At 46.4% G+C, this 23329-nt stretch overlaps 1 protein-coding gene across 6 annotated transcripts in view; it reads left to right on the forward strand.

Moving 5' to 3' along the window:
• Window positions 1-365: 365 nt before the first annotated feature.
• The window catches only part of COL6A3 (collagen type VI alpha 3 chain), a 60984-nt gene continuing 38020 nt past the window's right edge, over window positions 366-23329 (forward strand). For 4 of the 6 annotated variants that reach the window (XM_086750698.1, XM_086750696.1, XM_086750699.1 and 1 more), the window contains exons 1-3: window positions 368-574; window positions 9117-9265; window positions 19165-19767. In XM_086750698.1, coding sequence (XP_086606824.1) covers window positions 9178-9265; window positions 19165-19767 — 691 coding nt within the window. In that variant the 5' untranslated portion in view covers window positions 368-574; window positions 9117-9177. Of the gene's footprint in view, window positions 575-9116; window positions 9266-10169; window positions 10788-14610; window positions 15214-19164; window positions 19768-22124; window positions 22725-23329 lie in introns of all 6 variants that reach the window. The other 2 variants (XM_086750701.1, XM_086750700.1) reach the window with 2 other exon arrangements.

Below are 23329 nucleotides of genomic sequence, written 5' to 3' on the forward strand. Positions count from 1 at the left end.
TATGGTCCTTGGCATGTCCTGGATCCTGCAAGCCTCCAAGTCCAGCCCTTCCCGACCGAAAGGCATCATTAAATCGGCTCCCGCAACCCTGCGGGGCTTTTTTTTTTTTTCCTCTCCTTTTTTTTTTTTTTTTTTTTTTGATGTATTTCTTCTTATCAATAACAGGGAGAAGGCTCTTTGGAGACGGCGAGGCCAGCACGGGAAGGGGGGAAGCCACACAGCGCGGAGGCGTCCCCCAGGGTGGGGTGGTGGGGGGGGAGGACCGCATGTGATGAGCAGCTCTGACCTCAGCCCCGGGAACGCCAGCATCAACCATCTGGATTCCATTTGCGACGCCGGATTGCCCGGCCCCTCGGCACTCCCGAGCCAGCCGCCTCCTCTGGCCTCAGACGCGCAGCGGACATCTCACAGGGACCCTAATTTCCCTCACCCCGTCAGCGCTTGCACCCCACCAAGCAAGGCGAGCAAGGACCGGGAAGGCTGAGCAGTGCCGGCACACCATGAAGCAAGGGTGAGAGGCACTCCGGAGTGGAAAATCCTGGAATAAGCAACTTTTTGGGGGGTTCACTCAGGGGTAAGTGTTGCTTTCCGCGCAGGAGACCTTAGCCTGGGCTCAGCAGCTGCCGTGCTGCGTTTCCCCCCTCTTCGGAAGGGTTTTAGTCTTTGGGAATTTTTCAAGGCATTTTGAGCAAAACCCATCCCGTGCATGGAGCGGTGTCCTCAGAAGAAAGCTACCCCAGGCTCGCATCGGGCTGGGAAAAGCAGAGCGATGCAGCCGTCTCGCTCACACCAGGAGCCTCCTCCCCAAGCTGATGCACCGCAGGTGCACGGGGACACTCCCGGTCCCACCAGCACGGGGGAATTAATTCATTCAATGATGCTTTGAAATCACTACAGCAGCTTGGTGGGATGGGAATGGGATGCCTGGGGGAGCAGTGGGGGTCCGTGCCCCAAGGAGGGGATGTAGCGGTTTGGGGAGCTGCTGGGTCACAAGGAGGTGGGTGCATGGATGGGACGCTGCAAGGGGCCCTGCTAAAGGGGTGACCTAAGGGGCAGTGGCAAGCAAACAGGGTGTCTTGATGCTCCTTCCTTCCTCCTGAGGCATGCCCTCAGGGCTGGGGGTTGTTAGGTAGCAGCCCTCACCCCTCCTGCCTCCAGGCAAGGTAGGATGGACTGGACAGAGATGCTTGTCAGCCCATCCACCCGACACAGATCCCGCTGCCGGGAATGTCCCTGCTGCTCCAGGGTGGGCCAGCACTGCTGTGGCTTCAGAGATGATCCTCATCCTCTCGTGGTCATCCACAGAGAGGGACATTGGCCAAACATCTGACATTTTTTTTCCCCTTGCCGAAGGGCTCTCCAGCCTCATACGGAGCCACCTCCCCTCTCCACCTCTCCCATCCGCACTCCCTCCTGCCTTTCCCAGCCCTTTCCCCCGATAGCCCCAGTTGCCCTTGGCTCTCCAGAGCGATGCTCTTGCCAAGGGGGCGGCTATGAGTAATCGGTGAGACACCCCGCCACCGTCCCTCTTGGCTCAGCAAAGCCCTCCCTTCCCAACTGGAGGCTGGGGCGAGAAACAGTTGTGGCCAAATCTGTTTCCTGACCAGGCACAGGGGCCAAAACTGGTTGGAGCCGAGGTGGCCAAAGCCACTCTGGTTCCCGTGGGTGCAATGGGAAACTCTTGGCTCGTTTCTGGTTGCTGCAGTTATTCATGTGCACTCTCAGGGGAGGAATGCTGCATTTTCCAAACTTCTGGCTTTACCCCATTACTTACTGTTTTTTTAAAAAAAATGAATCAGTATTTATGGTTGAATAATTACTGTTCTTATGTAGGGCTGTTTCTGGGGCACAGTGGCCCAGTCTAGGAGCTTTGTGGAGGCCAGAGAGATGTCTCCAGCCAGAGGCTGTTAGAGGGAGCTGGGGGGACTCCTCCAAGGTTGTCTAGCAATGGAGTGGCAGAGCAGAGACCCAACTCCACATCTCCCCAGCGCCATCCCTTGACTCACCAGTACCACAGCTCAGGGAAACAGGCTTTTCATCCTCAACCTTATGCCCTCATTCCATCCTCATCTTTGCAGAGAGGTTGACCAAAGGCCAGGTTGGACAGGGCTCTGAGCAACCTGATCTGGTTGGAGATGTCCCTGCTCCTTGCAGGGGGGTTGGACTGGGTGGGCTTTAATGGTCCCTTCCAACCCAAACCATTCCATGATTCTATGACCAGGTGTACGACAGTGTTTCTAAGACAGAAGCACAGGGCTGCACGCTTGCTGCTGCCGCATCGTCATTCATTCATTACCTTTCCATTTTTTCAGCAATCTCCGCAGTTCCCTTTCTGGTTTTTCAAACATCTTGACAGTTTTCCATTCAAGCACATTCACTTTCCCTGGTTTCAGGGTGAGATAAACCAGCCCCCGCTATACTCCCACATGTCAAAGAGGATTAAAAAAAAAAAAATTTGTTCCTCTCCTAACTTCTGCTACGTGCCTGTCTGGGAACAGGAGGGAAGGGAACATCTTATTCCTTCCATCCGTGCAAAGTCGGGTAAGCGCACAGTCTTGGACTGCGTTCTCCCAGCCTGGATGCCTTTGATTTGCAGCGAGGGGACAAACCTGGCCCCCGTGTTGGGCGTGCACGGCCGCGGGTGGCACTGAGTGCCCGCCCTCCCCTGTGAATCACTGCCAGCCTTACTGCTCTGCGCGCCCATCACTTTTTCCACCTTTTTAAAGTAATTCGAGTTCCACATTAAGGAGCCGATTTGTTTGGGTGGAGAGGCACTGGAAGGCTTCGGTTACTATACATAAAGAGTCATTGATCTTTGAGGGAGTTTCCTTTTTTTTTTTAGCAAATACTCCCTTTCCTCTTATTAACCGCTCTATTTTAGTCTCAGTCTTCAGATGAAGAAAACAACCAGATTTTAAGCCAACAGCACGCTTATAAGAAGCGAATATGTAATTTGTATTAAATGCTAGCAACCGGGGAGCCTGCCCATGTAGGATATAAACGCAAAATAATTCTGTCACTTTACTGAACGCTGGTTTAAAGCAAAAAAAGCTCAAGTGGCTTGCAAGAGCAGGAAGATTTTTCCACCCTTTTAGGCTTGTTTGCTTCTAGTGCTCAGGTCTACTTTTGTAGGAAGAAATGTTTTCAGGAGCAGCCCTCAGCCCACCAACCCCTCACCTTCCCCACGCTGTCGGTGCCAGACGGCTGCAAACGGAAACCCTTCAAAAGAGCTGGGGAAAATTGGAATGACCTCACTGAAGTCCTCTTAGACATGAATTTTGATATACGCCCCATCCCTGGAAACATTTCAGGCCAGGTTGGCCAGGGCTCTGAGCAACCTGATCTGGTTGGAGATGTCCCTGCTTCTTGCAGGGGGGTTGGACTGGATGGGCTTTGAAGGTCCCTTCCCACCCATTCTACGAATAAATTAATAATTTGTCCCATCAACTCATCCCAAGACTCTAGAAACAGCCCTGCTTCTCTGGAGGCTGGATAAGTTTTGGTGCCGTATGCAGTGGCCAGCTCTCTAGAGGCTCGGGAGGCCTACGTCCATTTTCAAAGATGACTGAGCTATTTCGGGGGGGGGGGGTGGAGGAATCACAGCATTTAGCCTCCTAGGTGTCCAAATCACTGCTGGGAGTGGCTTTTGGCTAACGTTCTCCCAAGCTCAGAGCTCTTGACAACACAGACAAATTTAAGGAGGAATTCACCCGTCCAAGAGAGGAGTGTGCATCACCTCCAGAGGGCAATCTGTGCCACCACAGCTCCACGCTGGGATTTGGGGAGCAGTCTCTCCTCCCTGCTTGCTCCACAGCCGCAACTGGATGTACATCCCACTGCTGGGGCTGCAAGAAGTTGTTCTGGGTGGCCGGCGTCCACTTTCAAGCCACTGGCAAGACTTACGGCAGCCTCATGATTTCACTGCAGCTTCCCAGGGTTGTGCATACAGCAGAGAATGGCCAAGTTAAGGTGATTTCAGGTTGAGAAGTTTGGTTGGGAAAACAGGCTTATGATGAGGCATGAGGAGATCCCCATGAAGCCAGCACAGAAGGAGGCAGAGGCCCCTTGGGTTTGACCCTGACATTCCCACAGAGCAGATTTTTTAGAGGGCTCTGAGGATACTCACAGCATCTCCTCTCCCACGCCATGTGCGAGATGCCTCACTGCCTATTCCCCTTGCAGAAAAACCTGTTGGGACCCAGCTGCAAACCCACATCTTTCTCCCAGTACCAGATAACCCAACCTGCATGCACAATGGGATTTTCGGCTGCAACTGTTTTGCAGACTTCTATTCTGGATATTTTTGGAGGGATGCTGCGAGGCAGGAAAATTGGACCACCTGTACCATGGTCTGGGGCGGTGAGGGGTCCAAAGGTCCCTGGCTGTGCCAGCCAGGAATGTGGCACTGGCTGCCCAAGGCCAAGCCCAGAAATGGGCCGTTTGTCCCCAGAAGAGCACGCAGTCATGGCTCTGACAGCCTTGCTCAATTTGGGTCCTCTGCTCTTTCCCAGAAACTGCTCACCTTGCCACAACAGCAACGCTGTCATGGAGAGGGAGAGCTGATGGGAACAGATTTTACCAGTAAGTGACCAATTTGGGATTTCCTGGCCATCACACCCCAAGAGTCAGTCCTGCCTGGCTCAGCCCTTTAGCCTTGAGATTACAGAAACGCATCAAGCGACTGCAAAACGCTGGTACAGAAAACCCCTCCGAAAGCTCGGAGCATGCAATCCAGTTGCTTTCTCTTGTGACCCAATATGAGCACGGCCCAGTTGGGAATTCAGATTTAAGAGGGATTTCACAACAGTGCTAATTATTCCCTTTACCCATCATCGCACCCATCCGTATCTACGCACGGCACGCATCGCATTTCTGTTCGCACCAGAGCCATAGATGCTTCCCCTCCCTCTCAAAGCCAGCCAGCCCAGCTGAGAGGCACATGTAAAGAATTCGAGTGATACGTAACAGCTGCAGTAATTTTTTCCTGCCTTTCATGTTTTGCTTTTTTAAAGTCTGCTCATCTGCTTTGCACTTCTGCAGATTTTATTTTAGCTAGTGAAAAAACACACACCAGAAAATGACTGCTTAGAAAGTGAATTTGAAACATCCACTCAAATAGAAAAATTATGTAAAATGTCAAACCGTATGCACAGAGAAGTATGCAATAAGCAGAAAATAGCTGCTGGGGAAAATATTTAGGGAAATCACTTCATTGCATTAGTGGTAGAAATTATTGCCTTTTGAAAGCATTATTAGTAACAGATGTGTATCTTCTGATGAAACAGAGGACATACTGCGATATTAAGAGGTCATCACACACCATATAAATTCTAGACAAACATAAAAACTTCAGATTATTGAAGACCACACGAGTTAATCTTTTAGTACATGGATTACTTAGAGACCAGCTACCCAGATTTTGGTGCTAATTCTTCACAGTTGAGGAAAATGCTTTCCTTTTCCAAAGGCACTCAGATTTATTTTTTTTTGGTCAGCATTTGTTTTCAGCTTGCAGTGGTTATATGAAAAGCTCCATCAGAGCTTCCACCCCCCAGGAGAGCAAGGAACTTTTCATTAAGAAAAAATTCAGGAGAATATTACCTTATTGGAAAGACAGCTATTGGAAATAACAATAACCCAGGAAAATAAAACTATAAGACAGATACTTGCCATTATCAAAAATTAAAATGAATTAACATAAGGTCACACCCTTGTTTTTATGTTCTACCTCCTGCAAGGTGGTGCCACCTCCAGCTTGCAACCAATGGCAGTTTAGGACACAAAACAAGACCACACTGAGCAAAGGAGGTCACTTGTTGTGCCTTACCACCAAGACCAGCCAAACAAGACCTACCTCCAAGCACCCAAACAATGAAAATCACAACTTTTGCCATCTGTAATCTTCTTCTACTGAGTCAGAGGCTGGCTGTTGGCACAGTCAAACCAGATCTAAACAGAGTTTTGGTTCAAATCCCCCCAAAAAGCACATTACCTCTACAAAAAAAAAAAAATCCTGCTATCCTTGCTGCTGCTTCTCCAGTACTACAGGAAGGTCATCTCCTCATCCTCCCCTTTCTACAAACACCCAGCTGCTTCTCCTTTACTAACAAGGGTGCTGTGGAGGGGGGAAATATAGGAGAAACCCTCATCAGGAACACCTGTGCTTAAGTGTGCCTCTTTTCCATAAATTATCAGTCAATCTCTAAGAGACATCAGCTATCTCTTCCTGCGAGACTTTGGTGTGTCTCTCTTTCTGCTAACTCATTTCAACCCCTGTGGTTTTTTGGATGGCTTTGGGGAAGTGTGATGCTAAAACTCATTTCTTATTGATGAACAAGTCCCTCTGCTTTCAAAGTAACTAAAAATAACTGTCATGGGAGTCACAGAGGAAGCTGGATATTACATCTAGAGGGCTCCTAAAGGCTAAAAGGGAAAAGAAGGTGACTTAAAAAGTACAGCTAGCTTATTATTTCTTGAAAAATACTTTATATTTCCCAGCTGACCAGGGCAAAAAAAAAAAAACAAACCTAAGGTTGAGTGTTGTTGTAATACATCGTGATATCCACATTTATCTTGCGGTGCCCTGAGCGCTGACTCATGACTTTCGGTTGTTTGGATTGAGTTACATAAAATACAGCTGGTGGTTCCTTTGCCATGAGGCTCTTGGTCCAAAGCATGACCCAATGGGACCTAACAGAGGAGAGCTCGGCCCTAGCTGTCCCCGAGACTCCTTGTTTGATCACAGTCCAGGCAGTTCTCCAAGGGTTTTCCAGCCAAAGCATCCCAAAAGATGTAGATGTAGATCCACCATTGAGTTTGGAAATCCTACTCGATGTAAAGCCCCGTTGCCCACGGTTGCGGGAGGCACTGCAGGCAGAGGAGTTTTCGTAGCACTGGGGAGATTTGCTTTTCCCTTCTGCTGCGTTTCATGGCGGTAAGCAGCCCCGTAAGTCTCTCTGCAGCTGCTCAATGTTAAAACCAAAAATCCCCCAAATGTTTGCTCCGGTCTTGTCATTTACTAGCTGACAGGACATTAATTTTCACTGGTTTATCTCGATGGTCTGTTCACCTCCAGCTGTTGCAACTGCAGAGTGATAGGATGCCAGGATGATAACACAACTTCCTGAGTTTTGGAAAAGAAATTCTAGCATTTTTATGGCATACATTATTTTAATGGGCTACTTTTCCAGGGAGTGCATTTTATTTCACATTTTTCATTCATTGCTTGCAGCATTTTTACTCCCAACGGATGCTGCAAGGCGAGCCCATCTCAAAAAGAAACTTGCAGCTCTTCCATAAACCTCTTCTGCCTGGAGAGGAGATGCTTGAGGGGGGTTGGATGGGAGAGCCCAGCTTTGCCTTCCCCTTGTGTCCTTTGGGTGTACCTAGGTTTTCTGGGAGCAAGCTGTAGACCAGGAATGCGGTCCAGCAGAGCAAGTTCACTTCCACTGGAGGCACTGGGAGGTTTGGCTTGGACTCCAATAGCCGGGGGTGGGGAATGGATGGGGGCCAGCTGAGAAGGATGATTTTTCAGTCTTTTTGTGAATGATAGCGCTACCTCTGAGCAGCAGCAGCTGCCTCAATAAATGGAGGAGTCGCCAATGACAGGGAAGATTTGTCACGTCTTAATTGATGCCATGTGCTAGCTGCTGGCTCTGGGTGCCCATTAAATGTCTCTCCTCCTGGAGCTATTATTATTACTATTACATAGAAACGTGGGGGCAAAGGCAGAGGCCAGATTTTGCCTGACTCATTCCGAGTCAAAAAGCAAAAGCAAATGCTGCAAACTCCTTTTTCCCAGGAAGGACCAGACCCCAACCCAGCTTTGACACAGTGGAAGTGTCTGGATCACGCTGGGTTTTGGGGAACAAGGTGGATGTTGTCCCCTCCTTTCCACTGAACCCCACTCTGACAGCCCTGAGGAGCATCTCTTCAGTGGAAGAAGGATCAGCTGTTCAGATGTTTATTTCAAAATTTTCTCTAATTCCCGGCATTGGTTCTGTTTCTGGCTGTGCTAAAGATGGCCATCTGTGCAACTACCACAGCTTTCCATAAAGAGGGAGTCAATCTTCCTGCTACTCCTCTTAGGCTCTTGTGTTGGTCATGATTCTCTGGGTTGATGGAGTCGGCAAGGTTGATTATAAGAAAATTATTATTTTTTTTTTAGATGATGACCTGGTTAATAGTTTGATGTATTTGAATCACTTTTGGCTCATTTAAGTATTTAAGCTCCTTTTGGGGAATGAAAAGTATTAAATCACCGCATTCCCTTTTGGGAGGATATTTTCTCAGTTAAGCAAGACTTACTGGTTTCTTCTCTGGAGGCTTGGAAATGAAGATTAAATAATAAATTGGCCATTCCTATGGCAACAGATACACAGCTTTCCTGAAGGAGACATTGTCTCAGAAGGCTTGCCAGGTGGATCACAGATAAGAAACTTGCATAAATTATATTTTTGGCTGCAACACGTAAAATATTATTCTTGGTGCCTTTCCAAAATGTGATCAGCCAGCACAGGCTGTTCCGCCGCCAGGGCTGCGAGCTTGGGGGAGTTCAAGGGCTTTTTGCCGTTCAGCCAGATCGTGCATGTCACTTGGGTCTGGGGTAATTAAATTTCCATTTGTAAGTTTGGGACAGCTGAAAAGGTGAGCTGAGGCAAAGAGGGATGTTCAGGACAATTATTATTACGTCATTTGTAAAAAATAAAATAAGAAATAGCAACAGCAAGAGGGAACGTCTTGGCCAAGATATTTCAGCAGGTCATCCGTGGGCAAGGAGGACAGGTGAGAGGCCACCTTATATTTTGAGGGTTGGTGGTAGAAACCTAGGCTGACCATTTTGTGATATTAGGTATCACCTGGGAGAGCATAAGCAAGAAGAAAGCCATCTAAGTCCACAGGGGTCATTAAATGCCAATAATGGGAGCGATGGCTCCTCTTCCAAAGAAGTGCTTGCTATGAAGCAGACTCTGTCCAGCATTAATTTATTTTTTTTTTCCTGCCAAAGTGCGAAAAAGGATAGCAAAACCACATGGTTTGGTTTTTCTACCTTGTGCCTCATCTGTGCCCAGCCAGCACTGCTGCTGTTTCTCACTATCTCTGTTTTTCTCCTTTAGGTCTCACGTTGGGTGCTTTGAAACAAACAGAATAAAAGGAAAACTCAGATAAAAGACCAAAATGAGGAAACATCGACATTTACCCTTTGCAGCAATGTTTTGCCTCTTACTCTCAGGCTTTTGCTCGGTTCGTGCCCAGCAGCAAGCAGGTAAGACCGGACTGCTTCACCCAGCTTAACGTACAAACGTGCCACTAGTTCGCACGGTTTGGTTTTTAACATGCATGTTGATGGTATGTTGTGGTTTACCTTCTGCTCCTCAGCTCCCGCTTGGCTGAGAGTCCTTTCAGACCCAGACCTTGGCCAACGTGCAGGGTGCCTTGCCAAGCATGTCGCTGGCCGGTGGTGCGCCTGTGAGGACGCTCTGCGCGGGACGGGTGTGCGGGACGTGCACCCAGGGTGGCACCGAGTGGGTTTTCTCCTGAGCGGAGCGGTTTTGCCCTCCTTGCATGTGTAGGAGGGCTTTTTGCAATGAGAAGAGCACTGCCACTGACCTGCAGAAAGGCTGTTTGTTTTTTTTTTTTTAAGAGGAGGCACTGGTGCCTTTGGGACCAGAGCTGGTGTCAGGACCTGGGGTGTTGGCAGTAGGAAAAATATGGAAAAACTCATGCTAGCACCCAGGCTGCTTAAACCGAGCAGCCCTTCCTTCCTCGAGCACCATTGCAGAGCCAGAAAAGCCCTGAGTCAGCAAAAATGGGCAGGAGACCATGGGCAATTATAGAAGCTGAGCAAGCCTAAATTCACACGTGAAGCTGCAGGTGTCTTGGTCTGGCTCAGGGCTGGTGCCTAAACCTGTGCGGCGAGGGTGTGGGAGGGGAGAAGCATTTTGCCTGCCCCCTCCCTGGGACAGGTAGCTCGCATGCTGTCCCCTCCTGTTCCCCAACGCCTGCGGTGTCAGGGTGCCTGTTTTTTCTCCAGTGCTTCTCGTTTTGCTGCGGGCGAAAAGGGGAAGCTCAGCTTCCCTTTCACCATGCGAGAGAGGCTGTCGGTTGTTTGAACGAGGAGGAGGATGCATGCTTGTGATGACCCTAAACCCCCATCTGTTTTTTTAAAGCTGTCAAAACCGTTGCTGTGGCTGATATAATATTTCTAGTGGATTCCTCTTGGAGCATTGGGAAGGAACACTTCCAACTCATTCGAGAGTTTCTGTATGATGTTGTAAAAGCTTTAGATGTGGGAGGAAATGATTTTCGCTTTGCCCTGGTCCAGTTCAGCGGAAACCCCCACACAGAGTTCCAGTTAAATACCTACCCCTCTACCCGAGACGTCCTGTCCCATATTGCCAACATGCCTTACATGGGGGGAGGCACCAAGACTGGAAAAGGATTAGAGTACCTAATCGAGAACCATCTCACTAAAGCTGCTGGAAGCAGAGCCAGTGAAGGCGTCCCCCAGGTTATTATAGTGTTAACGGACGGACGATCCCAGGATGATGTGGCTCTGCCATCATCTGTCCTTAAATCGGCCCATGTAAACATCTTTGCGGTCGGCGTGCAGGATGCAGTGGAAGGGGAGTTAAAGGAAATAGCGAGCGAACCCTTCGATACGCACCTTTTCAACCTAGAGAATTTTACTGCTCTCCACGGCATAGTTGGAGACTTAGTGGCGAATGTCCATTCATCCATGACTCCAGAAAAGGCTGGGGCCAAAGGACTGGTTAAAGACATCACAGGTAATGGCTGACTGCTGATGGCTCCCATCAGCATGGTGTCTGCTGGTGTTGCGCTGTTTAAAGCCTTTGTTAGGGGCAAGACTGAGATGGACATTCAGAGGTTTAAAAACAAAGGTTTGACGCGTGTGGCCCCGAGTTTGTAGCTGTCAAGCGTGCCGTTGCTTGCAGACCGAGCTGGTGTCCCTGCCAGCGCTGCCAGGAGGTAGTGCAGGAACCCTTGGATGGGCAGCAGCTCATTGTGGCCCTCAGCCCATTGTGGCCATCCTTTTGTGCCACAAAAGGATGGAAATGCCAACGTAGAGGGCTCTGCAGAGTTATTAAATTGTCCCATCCCATCCACTCCCAAGGCAGGGAAATAAGGGATGAACACACCAACCGTGATGGAAGCCCTGACCGAAAACCCTCTGGAGACCCAGAAGATCGCTGCTGGCTGCAGAGACACCATGTGGGATGTCCCCTCACAGCTGGCAGGGGAGATAGGCAATGTGCTACTCCAGAAAGTCACATTCTTGCCTGAAGACAGCAGAAGCAGTTTGGTGGAGAATTTCTCCACTGAAACCCCATCCCTGAGCCAGCCCTTAGCTTCTCTCCTCATCTGCTTGGAGAAGGTGTGTGGTTGGAGAGTCCCTTTTGCGATGCCACTCAAATGCCTTCTTTACAAGTTGATGGCTTCCACCTGCCAGAGTGCTGGACCCTCCCCGTACCCAAAACCTCTCTGCAAACCATGTTGGCTTCAACGAGTAGGCACTGATTGCAAGCAAGGGGCCGAATTTGCCTGGAAAAAAATAAGGCACTCTTCCTCCATCCCTTCTGTTTATGAAATTTCAGCATGGAAGGGGCCTTCTAGGCAGCTTTGTTGTGTTTCAAAACAGAAGTCCCAGAGATCAAACCTTTCTTTTTATTCCTGAGACTCCATCTGAAGGTCAATAGCTTGTGGGGTGATGTAAGGCAATGGCAGTGTAATGAGGCAGTGTGACATTAATCCCCCTGTGTTGTCTTGCCTGATTAACCCTCACGCCAGCCCCACTGGGTGCTCTCCATCACTGCATGACACTGAGCAGCACCAAAAGGCTGTGCTCACATGTGTTTTTATTGTGCAAAGCGCTTGACAGGGCAAATATCCAGATCACGTGAAAAGCCACAGGGAAGAAAAGCAGCTGCCCCGGAAAGATGACATAAAGCTTGCCAATTCTAAGAAAATCGTATGTGGAAAATGAACATTAGACCCAACGTGCTGACAGCACTGGGCGGCTGTTTGGCATCCTCGCTGTGAAAGGACCACAGTTCTTCCATGTTGAAACCGGTAGAGGCTTTGGTGGCTGGCTGTCCTCTGGGGCACGTCAGCAGGTAACCCCATAGTACATAAAGATCTAGAGTCACAGACATTTCTTTAAAAGCTTTAAAGGCAAATTCCTACTTCGTGTATATCATGCCTTTCTAAGTTCATCTCTACTCAAATATATATACTTTTTGCAAGCATTTCCTTCCCCGCCATAACAGAAGTTTAAGCTCACGCTACTATTGTAGCTTTGCCCCTGCGTGACTTTGCACGGGTGACCTACGGAGTATCATTAAGCATTGAAAAAGACGTTACAGGTCCTGAATATTGGATGATAACAGTGTGCAAAGCATGGTACAAGTAATGGTTTGCGCAAGAGTTTAAGAAGTCACTTATTCAGCTTGTTAACTCCATGTAGCATTAAAATGTAGAAAAGTGCCATGGATGTTATGTTAGAGATGAGCCCTAATATGAAGTGGAAATGCAAACAAACCCCAGTTTCACAGTATTTCCAGTCTAGAGTACCAAAGCTGTTGGTCTGTGGCAGTCCCCAGAGCTGACTAGCGTAAGTATGAAGGTCAGCCCCCAGTTTGCCCTGACGTATATGTTAAATCTTATCTGTCTGTCTCATCTGATCCTCCTTGCTTAGTTGTGTAACAAGCATGCTTTTATTTGTTCTCCAGCACCAGCTTGTTCCATAAACGTGCACTGAAGTACAAGTTGTTTTTACAGTGATGACAAATTATCCAACGCATGCGTTTCTTATCTATTTTCTCTCCTGCCGGAGCGACCCACACTGCCGCGATGACACCCATTGGTGTCTAAAATATCGTTCCTCAAAAAGATGTCTGGGGTATCTAAAGCAGCGCTGGGTACAACTGCTTTGAGGATTTCTTTTCATTTATATGATGAAGTAGATCTTTTACATCCCGAGTGAGAGTGGCACAGTAAAGTCAACTCTAAGCACCCCTAAATTTCGACTTGATGACGGAAAAATAAGTCCTGGAACCCTTAGCAATTCTGAACCATGTTTATGTTCTCCAAGCCAACACTGGGCATTGAGTTGGCCCAGGGAAGTGGTGATGCCCTTTTGCTTTGTCACTGGAATTGTGGCGGTATTTGAATATCTTGGTGGCATTGCGATGTATGAAAACATTTACTAGAAAAACAACTAAACTGGCAAAAACAAAAAAAAGATTGACACTGCTATTTAACAGCAGAGACCACAAGTTTATTCCTGGCCCTGCTAAACTACATGCCAGTTTTGCTACTGGTTTCACCTTCGGCTTTCAAAAGTTGAGAGCTGGGTGGGATTTCCAGATGTTGCTTGTCACTCATTTGCAAATACTCTGAAACTTGATTTCTTAACAAGATTGGAGAGTAATAGCACGGAAACATTTGAGCATGCTTTGGGGTCTTCTTCCCCCCACTTTTTGCATGCTCTTGGTGATCTTGATGGTAAAATGAGTTGAGCAAAAGGAGTAAGAGCAGACACCAGGGCATTCTGGGTCTGCTTCAGTAAGTCTCACAGCAAAAATGCTTCCCCCTCAACATCCATGTTCATGCTGTATAAAAGTTTGGTTTGGTGTGTGTATATTCTCAGCAGATGCTTGTGATCATCTGGGCATGGTCACAACAAACAGAGTTGGATAATTGTGTCATGACTGATTTCATCACACCGTTTTAACCTGATTCTGCATTCCTTGATTGAATATCCAGGGTCCCTACGAAAAATACAGGCAGGACCCCTCTATCGAAAATCAATGCATCTTTGTGCAAAATAATTAATGCAAAACAGTTTTTGCGTGGCATGAGTTGACAATGGCGTGGGTCAGCTTGCTGGACAAATACCATCATGTGTATGCTGGACAGCTGGTAAAAGAATTACGGAGCAGGAATAATAACCAATTATTCAATTGTTTCTAATAAATGCATTTCAAATAATAATCATTCATGGTAGGAGAAGCCAATATATTCAGCCACTGTTTTTAACCAGCAAAAGAGCAGAATTGCAACAGAGGCTGAAACCTTCCATGTATCCAGTAAATGGTGGCTTTTTCCTTTTTTTTCCTCAAGAAAAAAAAAAAAGAAACTGCAATGAGGAAAACTTCCCACAAATATCACCATCCTCACCCTCTATCTTCAGGGTGAATTGCCACCAAAATCCACTATTTTCTTTTGGCTCAAAGCACTTGGGCAGTACTGATGGAATGGATCTAGATTTCAAAAAACCAATATTTTGCTGAGTTTTCTCCTTATATGCCAATACTGCTGACCCCCGCGTAACTGCAGCCACCAGCTCCAGTTGTGTCTGCTTGAGCCGTCTCTTGATGGGCAGCGGACGCTACCGGGATGGAGCTGGGAGCTCGTATTCAATCAGAATGCAGAACTAAGAGGCAAACATCACCTCCTCAGTGAACATGTGTTTTGTTTTCTCATTTTCGTGTTTCTTACTAGTTTTCCAAGAAACATGTCAGAACACTGTACAACTGCATGTAATCACCCATTTTAATGCTTTCACCTTTTGCATTTCTTTTTTTAAAGCTCAAGAGTCTGCTGACCTTATTTTCCTTATTGACGGATCAAACAACGTCGGAAGTGTCAATTTTCAAGCCATACGTGATTTCCTTGTAAATTTGATTGAAAGCCTCAGAGTTGGAGCTCAGCAAATACACATTGGGGTGGTGCAGTATAGTGATGAACCCAGAACCGAGTTCGCTTTGAACAGCTACTCCACAAAAGCGGACGTTCTGGATGCCGTGAAGGCACTTAGTTTCCGTGGTGGCGAGGAAGCGAACACCGGTGCAGCACTGGAGTTTGTGGTGGAGAACCTCTTCACCCAGGCGGGAGGCAGCAGGATAGAGGAAGCGGTGCCTCAGATTTTAGTGCTGATAAGTGGTGGAGAGTCTAGTGATGATATCCGAGAGGGCTTGTTAGCGGTGAAGCAAGCTAGTATATTTTCGTTTAGCATTGGGGTCCTGAATGCTGACAGTGCAGAGCTGCAGCAGATTGCTACTGATGGAAGCTTCGCATTTACTGCCCTGGATATCCGTAACCTTGATGCTCTTCGAGAATTATTACTGCCCAACATTGTTGGAGTGGCCCAAAGACTCATTTTGTTAGAGGCCCCAACCATTGTGACTGAAGGTATGTATGCCTTTCTAGACTGTTGCATTTCGATGAATCGATGACCTTTTGCACGCTTTAAAAAAACATAATTATCTTTTTAAAATTTAAATTTCTGGTTTTGCAATGCATCTCTCTGGTCTGGTTATGGAGAAACAATCGGAAAGACAAATATTCCTGTGGCCAGTGTGCAGAAACTCGTTTGCCCAGTGGGTTATTTTTTGAAAACCTTGAGATTTTGTGTCAATAACTGGCATGACATGGGGTTTTAAAGGACACAAGCAGAGTATAAAAAGGCTCATATAATGGTTATTGCGGTATCTAAGCACCCTGGGGGTTAATACTGCAGCACATTCAGTTCTGGAAACATTTATGTCACGTAAGCTTACATTATGTGTCAGTTGAAAGTGTCATGAGAATGAAATTTGACTGGGGAAGCTAACAGGGATGTTAAATGGATCCCTATTTCACAGAGTTCACATTATCAGCTTGCTAAAACAGTAAAACTCTGTCCCTCGTTGAAACTGTGCACTATCCTTGGGGAAAGGGTGAAATTCCTGTGTTGTTGAACTGGAAAGCAAAACAGCCCTTAGTTCTTCTGAAGTAAAATCCCTACCTCTCTAACATAGATTTCCCTTCAATCCATAAGCTGAGAAAGTTCACAGCTTTCCATGACGCCATGGGAAATGAAAACATAGGTGTCAATATTCCACTTGGGTTGCTTTGTTAATCTTTGGTCCCCATTGACATTATTTCTGGACTAGCATCAGCTTGGGTGCAACGAATATCTGGATTTATGGAGCAAGTAGGTGATTAAGTTTCTCACCCTATGGTTTTATGTCTAAATTAAATTTACTGATAGCAAGGCTGTATGAAAGACACAATATGTCGTATTTCAGAGGACCCTGGAAAGAGCCAGGGTGAGGTTGCTGCATTTAATTACCAGCACACTTAATGCAAACAAGACTTTAGGGATCCAAGTGCCAGTCTGGAGTTCTGCACATACTGTTCAACTCATGATGTATGTTGACATATAAAACTGCATTCCAGATGTCTTCGCTGATCTATGTCTAAACACGATTGCTATCCCGTGGCTCAAATCAAAGGAAGGAATTTGCCTAAAAGATCATTTCATGACCTTGCCTTGATTATTCCAGGAAAGAATATAATGAACTTTTGCTTGTAGCACCCCACAGGAACCATATTTAGTCAAAACAGCCAAAATCTAGTGGTCTAGCTAAAATCTGCATGCCAGGACCCATGTAAGTCAATGGAAAACCTCTCTTTCTGCCCCTCTGATTTTTAACAGTTTGAATAGCAAAATTAGAAATGTTATTACTTTTGGTTCCATCTGCACTTGCATATTTTTCACGCCAGCTCATTTGCAGAAGGTATTACAGCAGCATCAGCCTGTGAAATTACATGTAGATGGATATGCTAAATGGAGAAGTGGATATTTTCAAAGGAGTTGTAGGGAAATTCCTTTCCCTAGCATCCACGGAAATTAATTTTTACTGGTCTGCTTGGTTCACATTAGTGCCTTGGAAGCCTGCAGCGTAAAGCGCCGGTTTGGGGGAGACGCCGCAGCTCGAAAGGGATGCCAAACCCACTGAGGTGCCAAGCGTTCTATGAAACACTGAAGCCACCTCGCTTCTCTTCAGCTCTTTGGCTGTATGCTAGTCCTCCTGGGATGAATGGATGTCTCCAAGTGCCTTTCTGCCTCTCTTCTTCCCTCTCCTTTAGCTACTGGGAGAGCCTAGATGATCAAATTAGATTAAGTGCTTCACCAAAGACAGTTGGGATGGCAATGAGAAGGGAACTACACAGGGCTGGGTTCAATGCTGACACCCGCCAACATTCCCAGCTTTTGGAGTCGAAGACACAATGCTTTGATCCCAAATCCTTTGAAATTCCTGAGAGACTTGCCATCAGCTTTACTGGGCTGTGGATCAGGCCCCGTGAGATGTGTACAGCCTTGCTTAAATGCTTTTGCTTTAATCGTGTCTATTGAAATTAGCACTGTGGGGTGTTTCGTCCTGTGGGTTTTGGTTTCGGTTCTTGCATTCCTCTTCTCTAAGGAAATGCGCTGCAGGATTTGAGAGCTGCAAGAGGAACGAGTAGCAGAGGGAGGTATTCCTCCCCAGCCTCCTTCGCCTTTGCAAAGCCCCTTTGATGGTTCCCACAAACTTCTAGATGAAATCAGAAGTTTCCAGGGTCTCCATTTTTTGGTATCTAGCCACTGACAAGCTAAGGAAGCACTTTGGCCATCTCTTCTGGGTGATACAAAGCAGAGATTTCAGCCCTTGTACATTTGGAAAGTTTCCTGTTTTCAGCCCTCTCCTCCTCGGAGTAACTGATGAAACAAAAACCCTGGCTGAGGAGGTGAACGCTGGAAATCATGGCTCTGGGAAAGGGATAATTTAAACAAACCCTTGTTTCTTTGTGAGTAGCTCTGTTTTGACAGCCTGGGCAGTCAACTGCAAGCCACCAGCAGCTCACGTGAGGCTGTGGCTTGAGGAGGGTACCTCCACACTTGCTTTGTGCAGGTTCTCATCATTTTGTGTCCACCAATACCATGGCAGGCTATTTTCAGCTTCAAATTTTGACAGTTGGTCCTTAATCAAACAATTTCCATCAAGACTCTGCGAGAGGCTTTTGCAAAGGCTTGCGCATGCCGGCGGCGGCAGGTCTCTTGGCAGGGAACCGTGGGTAGCTGAGTTGCAGATGTTATCTCCAGCTTTAAATCACTCCTTGGGGTAGCCCAATCTGATGGCACTCACTCGTAATGAGAAACCTGACAGAGACCAGCCTTTGGGAGCACTGCTTTCTGTGGCCAGCTGGTGTCCGGCCAAGCAGGACTGCAGCCAAAGCTTTGTTCTTTGTTCAAATCCAAAGTAAATATCCTCCATGCAGAGGAGCCCTGATGGGCCGAGGGGCTACCCTTTTCCATCCAGGCAGGACAAGACAATGTTTGCTACCACTTGCCCTGAGGGGTGTGATATCCCGACGATGCGGGGTCTCCTCTTCCCCGAGGCTATGCGCTGGGTGTAGCTACAAGCCCAGAAGGGGATGGGTCTGCCACCCTGAATACTGACTCCATCTCAGGAGCTCTTAGGTGGGTAGGCGATTTAAGGACACTCCAAGTCCAACATAACGCAATGATCCATAATGCGCCAGCATAACTTGGAAGCAACACGAGGTTTCCTTTTTCACCTCATTGGCATGAAATCAGGGAGGCGATGATGTGAGTGGGGTTGTTTAAAATATGGTATTGAGATTATCTCCCATGTTGATTGTGTATAATGCTTTTATCATAATGGTATTGGTCTTGTAAATATTTACTGGTTTTTCATGTACATTTGCGGTATTAAATCTAACAATGCTTTGGTTTCAATGCCACACAACAGGTCTTTTTTTTCCATCCCTAACTATCTTCCTTCAAACATAGCCAGGGAACTGGAAAGCTAATTGTGCTCTTTGTGTCCCATGCCATTGTCAATAATAAAGTTTCAGAGATTACAACCTAGGGTACTCGTTTCGTTAAAGACATGGTGACCAGAATATAATTCAGCTCTTCCATGACTGGGCTAGCTGTGTCAAGAAAAATCATAATTTGTTTTTTTGTTAGATAAAGAATAAGATGTAGGATGTGAAGACACAAAGTCCAGGTACGTTGAGTAAGTGGAGACTGTTCTTTACTTGTGTCATTGCTCTTGGGAACCTAATCTTTCAGAGACCAAGCCATGCTCTGGCATGATTCAGATGGCTCCACTGCAGATGGAGGGAGCATCACCTGCTTATTTCACCTCATCTGCCAACTGAGTGCCAAAATTTCTCCTGACTGTTTGCCTGCCTTTCTTGTTTTGATATGTACATGCACCTTAATATTAAGTTTTGTAAACAATGCAATTCTCACAACTCTTCACCTTTTCTGTGTCTTCTGCTAACATTATGTTCATGTGTTACTTGCAGTTATTGAAGTGAACAAGAAGGATATAGTCTTCCTGATAGATGGCTCAACTGCTTTGGGGACTGGCCCCTTTAACTCAATTCGTGATTTCGTTGCCAAAATTGTCCAAAGGCTGGAGGTTGGACCCGACCTGATCCAAGTCGCGGTGGCGCAGTATGCAGACAGGGTCAAGCCAGAGTTTTATTTTAACACCCACCAGAGCAGAAAGGATGTGATGGCTAATGTGAAGAGAATGAAGCTCATGGGTGGTACAGCACTCAACACTGGCTCAGCACTGGACTTTGTGAGGAACAACTTCTTCACCAGTGCTGCTGGGTGCAGGATGGATGAAGGAGTGCTCCCCATGCTGGTGCTCATCACTGGCGGTAAGTCCATGGATGCCGTTGACCAAGCCGCAGCAGAGATGAAAAGGAACCGGATAGTGATCCTTGCCATTGGGTCAAGAAATGCTGACCTGGCAGAACTTCAAGAAATTGCCCACGAGAGAGATTTTGTGTTCAACCCAAATGACTTCCGCGTTCAGTTCATGCAAGCCATTCTTCCTGAAGTCCTATCGCCTATCCGGACACTCTCTGGAGGACTGATTATCCAAGAACCACCATCAGGTAATTAATTACTTTTTTCTAACTAAGGAGATATGGTTTATATGTTTGTCAACTCTTATTCTGTGACATGTAGAGATAAACACGTTTCGGCATAGCGAAACGTTGGCTCTTTGATTTGCAAAATGTGCATGAACAGATTGGTGAATTTGTTAGCCTGGTGGTTGTTACAGCTTTGTCGTTACTTCCTGGAGATTTTTGTCCCATTCTATATTTATCACCAACACTTAAAGGCCTGGACACAGAAGATGTGCTTTACTAGCTTCCCCTGCATGTCAAGAGATGTTCTAGCATAGAGATTTTATTCCAAATTTCTCAGGATTTCTTCCCAGTAGAGGTGCTTGAGGTTGAATTAATGTTGCGCTAGATTGTATTTGAACCTTGCGTTTCTGACTCATGGCATATAAACTTTAGAAAAACTTTTTTCCAGCTCCCAGTAAGGTCAACAGTGAGGTTCCCATTGGCTTAACTGGGTGTTGAACCATTGAAACGTGTTCATATTTTTTTCTAGTTTCTCCGAGTAATTTGAAATTATAGACCACAGTGCAAAAGAAACTGAGTTTTTTGAAAAGGTCCTTAAACAATTTACAGCCTGTGACTGATTTACATGAAGAGTAGACATTTTAAAATCAGTTTGTCCTTAATTAAGATGAATATCACGGGACTTATCATTTCACAAGCTTTGTTTCAGAATGTGTTTCCTGCTAATACAGTTTTGCATGGCTATACACCAAACCTGACATTTTAATTTTTCAATGTAAATTAAAAATGTTCCTGTACTTCCTTGTGCTTTAAAGCTCATTCATGTAGCTTCTCTTTTTCGTTTTTTTCCAGCCCTTTTGCTCTACTGTACTCACAGCTATTGACACACACAGTAAGCAAGTAATCATACCCTGCTCCATAAAATTACTATTATTAGTGATGTAACTGATTTTGACACTGGGCAGTCTGCTACATTTCAACTAGATATTGTCTCATCCTAGCCCTTGAATGGCTCTTTTCTGGGAAAAAAAAAAATTAAAAATACAGAAAACCAAGACAATTTGTCAAATCTGAGAGCAATGCCTGTAAGCCAGAGACCTTTTCTCCCTTTTGGGTTTTAATATCTCAGTATTTATATATTTTATGTACAGGACAGCAAGCTTAGAGGGACAAGGCAAGCTGGAGAGATGGATGAATGCAGCCATATGCCCACAGTAAATGCTTTAAACACAAAGATAACAAACAGAATAAGCAATGGGCATAAATACATTCTCAAATAACTTAGTTGGAGGAAAATATCCAGAGGGAGATGTATTAGATGAGCCCACTCATCAGTTCTCTGAGATCTTATTTAAAATTTCGACATTTTGGTCGGTCATCTGGACACGACGTGTTTAGAGCAAAAAGCACAGGGGGATGATCCTGTGGTGTCTCTGCGGTGGCGCTGCAGATCTGTGTCTTGGGGCTCAGATGCTGGGAGATCAGGAGGGATTTAACCTTAAAAAAGAAGCCGAGAACTGGTTGGTTACTGCCAAAAGTGGGAAATTTCTCCCCTTTCAATGGCCCACAAAATGGATGTCAGTAACTGCAGACATCAAAATGCAGTTTTCTGCCTCAAATGCAGACGTCAGAAAGGCAGGTGTCTCAAGCAGCTGTTGCAGCCTCGTCTGGACCAGCTTTTCTAAGCCTATTAGTAAAAGTTATTTTTACCATTCCCTCAAAACACCAACCAAATTGGTTCCTTGGCAGAAGTGTTTTCCCATGCCTAACTCTGCGGCGTGGGCCAGTTGCCGCTGGCTGCACAGCATGACCGTGATTGTCTACATCTAGGGATACATGGGAGCATCCCCATGGAATAGGGGATTGCTTAATTAGGGGGGTGATAGCGCTGGGTGTCAGAGCACACTTTAGGTGCGAGAAAGCAGAAACGTTCCCTAAAACTTCCTTGGAAAGCCCCAGGTAAATACGTGGTGACTTGTAGATAAGCAAGGTGTCTGTAGGCGTAATTCAGCATTGCTCCAATAAAATCAATGAAGCCTTTCGCCAGCCAAGGTGCTTGCCCAGGGCTGGCAAATTTGGCATTAGCAGCAACTGAAAACATCTGCCGTGGCAGAGGCTGAGCCCCTTCGATAAACATGACTGGTTTAAAAAAGACTTTCTGATACAAGTCAGAAATGTCCCCTGCCCAATTTATCCATTTCCAGCAAGGTCCCTGTTACTTGTGTGCTGACCACATTCTTTCTCTTCTCTTTTTCTTCCTGCTTCCTCCTAACAAGGTTTACATGCGTGTACAGCGTATGCTGTATGCACACATGAAAAAAAAATTTCTATTTTTGTTTTCTGTGATGTCTCATGTTATTTTCTGTGCTCTACTGCAGTTCAAGTAACCAAAAGGGATATCATCTTTCTTTTGGATGGATCACTCAACGTCGGAAATGCCAACTTCCCCTTTGTGCGTGACTTTGTTGCCACCTTAGTTAACTACCTTGATGTCGGCAGTGACAAAATCCGAGTTGGCTTAGTGCAATTTAGCGACACTCCTAAAACCGAGTTCTTTCTGTACTCGTACCAAACCAAATCAGACATAATTCAACGCATGGGGCAGCTGAGGCCCAAGGGGGGGTCGGTGCTGAACACTGGCTCTGCACTGAACTTTGTGCTTTCGAATCACTTCACGGAAGCCGGTGGGAGCAGAATAAATGAACAAGTGCCGCAGGTCCTAGTCCTGGTGACGGCAGGGAGGTCTGCCGATGCCTTCTTGCAAGTTTCCAATGAATTAGCTCGGGCCGGAGTGCTGACTTTTGCTGTTGGAGTTAGGAGTGCGGATAAGGCAGAACTTGAACAGATTGCCTTTAATCCAAGAATGGTGTATTTTATGGATGATTTCAGTGCTCTGGCAGCTTTACCCCAGGAATTAAATAAGCCTATAACAACATATGTTAGTGGAGGTGTGGAAGAGGTTCCACTCGCCCCAACAGGTAATACCTACCTTCCTTCATGTTGACTGCATTAAGTTAATCCTGTTTCTCTTGACTTGTTTGTTCCCAATGCACACCTTCAAGCCTGTCCAAGGCCCTGAGTCACCAAGGTGTTAGGGCTGTACTTAACCATCCACACATGGCTTGGCTTTTTATTCGGTTCAAGTCATTGCTAGCACAATTTTAAGGCTTTTGGCAGATCAGGACAGAAGGAGAACCCAAGTGAGTCTATGCCCACCACTCACCCAGGTGTTCCCTTTTGCTTGCTATAATAATGAGACAACCCATAAATGCATCATCTACACTAGCTCAGGATCTGGGAGCACGTGCTTCTGGCTACAAGGAGTTGTGTGGAAAGATTAAAGTCGCACCAAAGAGCATAGAGGAGCAGAGGTCTAGCCAGGTACAGGTGGCTAAGTCCTTCCTTGGAGATACTCTGTCAAAGTGCTGTTATCAGGCTGTTGCAGAGGCTGAATTTGGCTCTGGATGTTTGAAGTTATCCTCCCACATTAAAACCAAAAGCTGTGGGCAAGTTTAACCCTTTTAAAACAGGAATTTGCTCGCTAACTCCATTATTGTAGCAATATGTATATGAAGACATAAAA

The sequence above is a fragment of the Chlamydotis macqueenii genome, chromosome 6, assembly GCF_036417535.1.
Source record: "Chlamydotis macqueenii isolate bChlMac1 chromosome 6, bChlMac1.mat, whole genome shotgun sequence".
Classification (NCBI taxonomy): domain Eukaryota; kingdom Metazoa; phylum Chordata; class Aves; order Otidiformes; family Otididae; genus Chlamydotis; species Chlamydotis macqueenii.